The following is a 6,176-nucleotide window of genomic DNA, read 5'->3' as shown; positions in this document are numbered from 1 at the left end:
TAAGCGGCCAAAGTACTAATGTTTATGGCGCTTTATAGGTGCAAGACAAATTTAAATAGCTCACGGTTAAACTGAATGTCAGCAGTACGACAAAAATAATAATCTTAAAGCTGGGCAAAATCATTACTCATGGCACAAAAAATTACTTTAGAGTACAGTAAATTATCTGCTTTCTAGCAATAGAAAATAGTTTCGCGATCCTGTTATAGTTTCGCAGCAGTTTAGTAGACTCCACAATATCTATTACATTGATATAGGATATATTCAATGTGCATTTCCGAGTCTGTCGGATTAGCTCAATCGGTGGGGTGCCAGTCTGCGGCTCGGCAGGTCGTGAGTTCAAATCCCAGAGGGTCAAGTTTTTTTTTTTTCACCCCGTAGCAATAAAATGGTTTGTTTATTATATCAACCCGATTTAGCTTTCGAATGCTCCTTCATGTACGATGCTGGCTTTACAGATGGACACGAAAGTCATTGATCAATTATGGCTCTCAATGTCCACTTCTTTGGCGGTCGATTACTTTCTACACGTAATTTTCAGCCACATTTTGTTTCATTGCTTCTTGTTTTTCTTTTCAAACCTCTTTAAATTTTAAAGGCCGCCTTTATACGACCGCCTTTATACGGCCTTCTTGCTTCACTCTTTCTACCATCAAACTATGGCCCCCATGTTGCGCGACTCCGTATGTACGCCGTATGTATGCGCCTGCGAACCATGCCGCTATCCATGTTGACCATGAAAACTCATTTCGATAGTGTTCCTTCTTTCATGGTTATGGTGCTACGCTTAGGAGCTCCGCTATAAAGGTTGCCTGTTAATTTCTGATAATACAATGTATACTTACCAAGGGAATGAGTTAGCTCTTCTTCTGCCACGCTCCATGTCGAGTACTAAGGACAAGTAAAGTGAGTCACAGTTTGAAGATGTAGGTTGTTATTGTTGGTGAACAACTGAAATTAATGTGAACGTTACATGTCTGTATTTTTATGATCTGTCGTTTTTTCTCCAAAGTACAATGAGTATTGGTGGTTTAGTAAAGCATATTGCAGTGCTGTCTCGTATATTTATATCACTTGTTCTGTATAGCTAGTATGACAAAGGTTTCCATTCATGTCTAACTGAGCGCTGCACGAGTGCTTTACTTACTTTGGTACATAATCCACCATTAGCCCAAATCAAGACATTTGTCTAGCTATAAAAACTCTACCCTGAAGTCTAACGTGTCACTTGCTTGCTATATTGCTTACTGTAAGGTTCTCCTTCAGTTTTCTAAATTTAAGTTCCCACCTTCCTTCCATCTGGAGGCTTGATTTTTTGTTATAATAAATTTGGGTTCACCTCTCGAGTTTCGCTATTGGTAGTCTTGGAGCCACCAGTGATACTAGTTTTAGTTGCGCTATTTTACACTCCATATGCCTGTACGTGTATTATTCTTGTCTTATTCAGCACATGCCGGTAGTGTCAGCTTATAGTGCTGGGGAGATAAGTAGGGTTAAGCAAGTCACAACTGCGTATTCTCTAGTACAGTGATGGCCAGGGGCTTGAGCTTGTAGTGCCATTTAGAGTTACGCTTCTCTGCTGTGTAAGCTTTTGACCTGCCTGTAACTTGTCCAAACCAGCACCAGTCATGGCGCTAGGGAGATGTTATGTATGCTGATCGCAAAATGGTGTTCCCCCTTTATGTCCTATTTTGTGGTGTTTATTGCATTTATTTATCTATGGTAAAGAGACTGCAAGAATGTTTTAACTAGAGGAAACCGAGCTGAGAACTTTGAAACTCTCAAACTAAGCTCTAATATGTGTTACCCTGAGACTGACTAGTACTCAACCCAAATATATGTGTATTTAACAATCATCCTACAAAATCGTATGGCATATTGCCTGATATTTAGCCGGGGAGGCCATGTTAACGAAAACCTGATGACATTCTGCAAGATTGAGCAGGATAATGATGTTTTACTATCCAACAAATTGTCCACGAGACATAAAATATTTTTAAGCTAGATAAACTGTGGTTGTAGAAGAATAGGATAAAACACGGTTAAAACATCAGTAAGAAAAAATGATACAAAAATATCTATAATATCTATCTATGTGGGTGCCCGTTGAGGCGTAGAAGCCATTAATTCCCTTTTTAAAGCTTAATAGGTTTAATGGCTTGCTTAGTTTCAATGGCAGTCCATTCCAAAGAACAACTTCGGAATAACCAAAACCGCGCTTAAGATAATAGTTCTTGGTTTAGGTACATGCAGAATGTTCTCAGAGTTGCAGATACTGTAGAGAATCTCACGAGCAGAGAACAGATCTTGTGCAGCAGTTTGTGAAAAGTGGAACAAATCTTGCAACATGTATCGGAGGATGTCTGTTATGTAAGGTCCTGCTGACCTTATTTGGGCATAATGACAATTTGTTTAATTTTACCCCAGTAAAGCTATACCAGGAGGTCAAAATGCTTGCAACAGGATTTTTCTTTTTACATTGTTTGCTTTTAGGGCATGTTTGTTAACATACGAAAAGTCAACAAAAATCAACCCATGGGAAATATGTAAAAAATCCATGAGTTGATGACTGCCAATGTTTTTATGCTAATAAGCCATTGTAAACTGTTCCATCAGGACATTTAGCACTTTTAGTTACACTTAACATGTAAAAAAAAAAGGCCTGTTAAGTTAAGTGTACATTTAATTTCTATCATGGACCATTTCCAACAAATATTCAACAAAAAAATGTTTTAATGGTAATTTCTCAACCCTTGCTGGTTAGTAACTGGACTATCATATACCACCACCTGATTATCTATCAGTACCTTTCTAACTGTACTGAAACAGCGGCCGAGTGGAGAGGGCAGGGGGGGTTGTAGCCCTCAGCACCCTATGGAGGTAATATGTGCCCCCCTCGTACAGTGAGGGGGGGGGTGGCGTTTGGCGTGGTGTACAATGATTCCCCCCACCCCCACGTTTAAAAATAAGGCATCGACTGCATCACTGACGTCCTCTGTATCGCTATCTAGATCTGTCAGAAGTGGTGAATTGAAACAAGCACTTCCACTACACTCTCCACAGGCAGGTGAACAGTCAAGTACGTGATTTCTGCAACTTCATGGGGTCGTGTTACAATTCACCTTGCAGTTACATCTGATAACTCAGAGTAGGGTTTCCAGTGCAGGTGGTTTGTCGGTTATTACCTGAATTAGAATTCTTTCTTTCCATCCCCTGTCACACGGTTGGACCTCTTTATTTCCAGTCCAAAGTTGCACCTGGTAGTACATGAAGGAAGGAATGAAATAATTTTGCTGCAGACGACGTCGGGGGCAAGAACTTCGCTTCAACTGCGTCTGTGCTTTTATCCGTCTTTTAGCAAAATCTTCGATATTACAAGGCCTCCAAACTTCATTTTTTCTTCTCTTTCTAAGTCTTGCATCAACATCCTCTAATGTAGCCATTGATTCTGACATCAAACAGCAGCTTGTCTAATGTTTCTCTTGTTTTCTGCAATAAACTACTTAAATCAGTAGACGACACGTTATCAGTGCATCTTCTTGGGGCGGCAGCGTGTCCACTGTCGAAAATCCACATCTGATCAACTGTGCTGGAGACACTAAACACTTCCCGACAAATCTTCCTCATTTTTTTGTTCTGAATCATGGTCTTCCTTAAATTCTACTCTTAAATTTTTTTTTATTTCAATTCACTGCAATCTCATCCGCAGCTCACACATGAATTATTTCATATATTTCCTGTCAGTGATAGTATTATTTCGTAGCGAGGATCTTCGATTAGCAAACCAAAGCATTATTTGCCCTTTAAAAACACTTAACTAAATAAGTTAGTTAATTAATGCCACTTAAAATGAAATGTGTTGTAAAACGCATCTGTGATAAGGCTAATTTGCATAAAACATTGCGTCTAAAGGGAAAATGAGAGGTCAAAAACTCGCATTTTTTTGTATTTCGTCTGGATTGATTTTTGTTGACATTTACTATGTTTATCTAGAGCCCTTGACGATAACATCCCTGGTAATAAAAATACTGTTGCAAGCATTTAGACCTTACAGTATCAAATCGCAGGGGTTGAAGGGTACTGACTGCAACCCAGTCAGGGACTATTTTACATATACAGTTTGAGCTATTTTAATAACAGAATCCGACGCATAACTGTAAGCTAAGAATGGGCGTACAGCATCTGACTAGATATCATACCAGCCATTCCAAAGTAATGGGGATTACAGTTACAATGTAAAAATAATGTACCTTGTTGAGTTTGTTGTAAAGTAAGTTTTAGGTCAGCTATCTCTTGATTCAGCACAGTCTGACTCGTCAGTGTTTCCTCATACAGTTGTTGAAACTTTAGTCGCTTCTGACACTTCAAATGAAAATCAGTAGACATGAGAAGCATTTGGTTGCAATGTGTAAAAACACCCTCAAGAACATAACTAGCATTATAAAGGTTTTATGTAAAAGCAAAAAAAGTAAATCATGTTATTCAGATAGGCATTACAGCACGCAAGATACATGTCACAGATGAACTCTAATGACCAACAACATCAAAAGTGTTGGAGTTTGCAAATCCTTCCTTTCTCCCCCCTCCTTATCTCAATGTTGTGCTCCCAAGCAAAGTGCACATAAACAATCTTAATCCACGGAAGGGTTTAACAAGGGGACCACTAAAAATAATTGCATGCCACATTGATAAAGTTCTTCTTTTTACATGTTATATCTGAACTAGATCCTTTTATCGAATTGGACTTTTCACGTTCTTATCCTTTATCAAAGAAATTATAACCTTTTTTTCTGTTTTACAGCCGTAGAATGAAGATGTCAAAAAGGTGAGAGAGTGAAATTTATCACTGTTCTGTTTTTCTAAACTCTCTTTTGTTCGCATATAATGGCAACTTTGCTTGTCTCACTTTAGTTCAACTGCAAAATTATTCTTACTTCTTGAAAAGTGCTAATTATATGTATACCCCTTATAATTATTTTTTTTAATAAATTTGTCAGGATTTTTTCCCTTGACCTTACAGCACACAAAGAATAAAATAATCAGGCAACTGATGCAGATTTCAGTGGAACAGTAATATCATTTAACCTAATTTGGCTCTTGTCTTTAATAACATTTCGCCATTTCGTATTTTAAAACGACCTCCAGCTTTCATTTTGCAATGAATTTTCGTTCTGGAATAACATCTCATTCTGGTATCATGTAAACTGAAAACAAACTTTGTTCCGAGATGAAACCGCATCTCATGAAACCGCAAACGGAGACCACAGTTTGAATTAAGAGCGAATGGTCACAGTTTTTCCTGTTTAGCCTTAAGAGGCAGCACTATGGTCAAATTGCTCGTTCAAATTGCAGATATGCAATTTCGTGTTTGCACGAAACTTGCATCATCTTTGTTTTTGATCTCGCACGAATATTTGATCTCATTTCAGGACGAGTTTCTAAACATGCCTTAAATGACTAAACCAAGCTTCATTACAAACAAGCATGTCCACCAGGCATTATATATAAAAGTTACAAACAAGTAAAAAACTTTGGAAACTATCCAGCCTAACAAAACCCATGGAAACTATCCAGCCTAACAAAACCCATGGAAACTGTCCAGCCAAACAAAAGCCATGACACAATCCATGCTAATCTTTTGTCCATCTGCACTTTCTTTGTGTTTGCTGTTATTGACTTGTTTCTTCGCTGTGGTTATTTTTATATTTCACTCAATTGGGTGACATTTCCATGTGACACAGTTCATTTAAGTATCCCACATTACTATCCTCTTTGAGTAATTATAGTGTCGTCAAAAGTGTTTTCTTGCCTATTGCACATTATTCAATAAAATAATAGCATTTAAAGTGATGAATAAACAAGGTACTATATTTCCATGCAACATTGTTACACAATCGTGAATGAAATAAAGAATAAGCAAAGGTTCAAAATTTGTAGACAAGTGGAAAAGCTTCGGCTCCTTGATGAATAAGCTACAACAGATAAAAGTACAGTACATGTTACTGCATTGTCTCATAGAAAACTTGCTGTAAGTGGTTAAGTCCACTGCTTTACATTCACTAGTGCTCCAATTTTTTTTGTGCCTTTCATTCGAAATCATACACAGGCCTGGCTAGGGGAATTGCTATACAAAATTAATATTATACAAGATAGTTTATGAAGGAGGTACTTTTTTC

General features: G+C 37.8%; 1 protein-coding gene across 5 annotated transcripts in view; it reads right to left on the bottom strand.

Moving 5' to 3' along the window:
* LOC144653125 (centriole and centriolar satellite protein OFD1-like) overlaps positions 1 to 6,176 on the bottom strand; it is a 104,861-nt gene that overhangs the window by 6,840 nt on the left and 91,845 nt on the right. For 3 of the 5 annotated variants that reach the window (XM_078513042.1, XM_078513043.1, XM_078513044.1), the window contains 2 exons: positions 4,251 to 4,362; positions 846 to 891 (listed from right to left, as the gene is read on the bottom strand). In XM_078513042.1, coding sequence (XP_078369168.1) covers positions 846 to 891; positions 4,251 to 4,362 — 158 coding nt within the window. Of the gene's footprint in view, positions 1 to 845; positions 952 to 2,715; positions 3,490 to 4,250; positions 4,363 to 6,176 lie in introns of those variants that run through there. The other 2 variants (XR_013570681.1, XM_078513045.1) reach the window with 2 other exon arrangements.

This window comes from Oculina patagonica, chromosome 5, assembly GCF_052425735.1.
Source record: "Oculina patagonica isolate OP01 chromosome 5, crgOcupat, whole genome shotgun sequence".
NCBI classification, from domain to species: domain Eukaryota; kingdom Metazoa; phylum Cnidaria; class Anthozoa; order Scleractinia; family Oculinidae; genus Oculina; species Oculina patagonica.
Note: the sequence above shows the minus strand (reverse complement) of the source record. Positions and strands in the feature narration are given on the sequence as shown.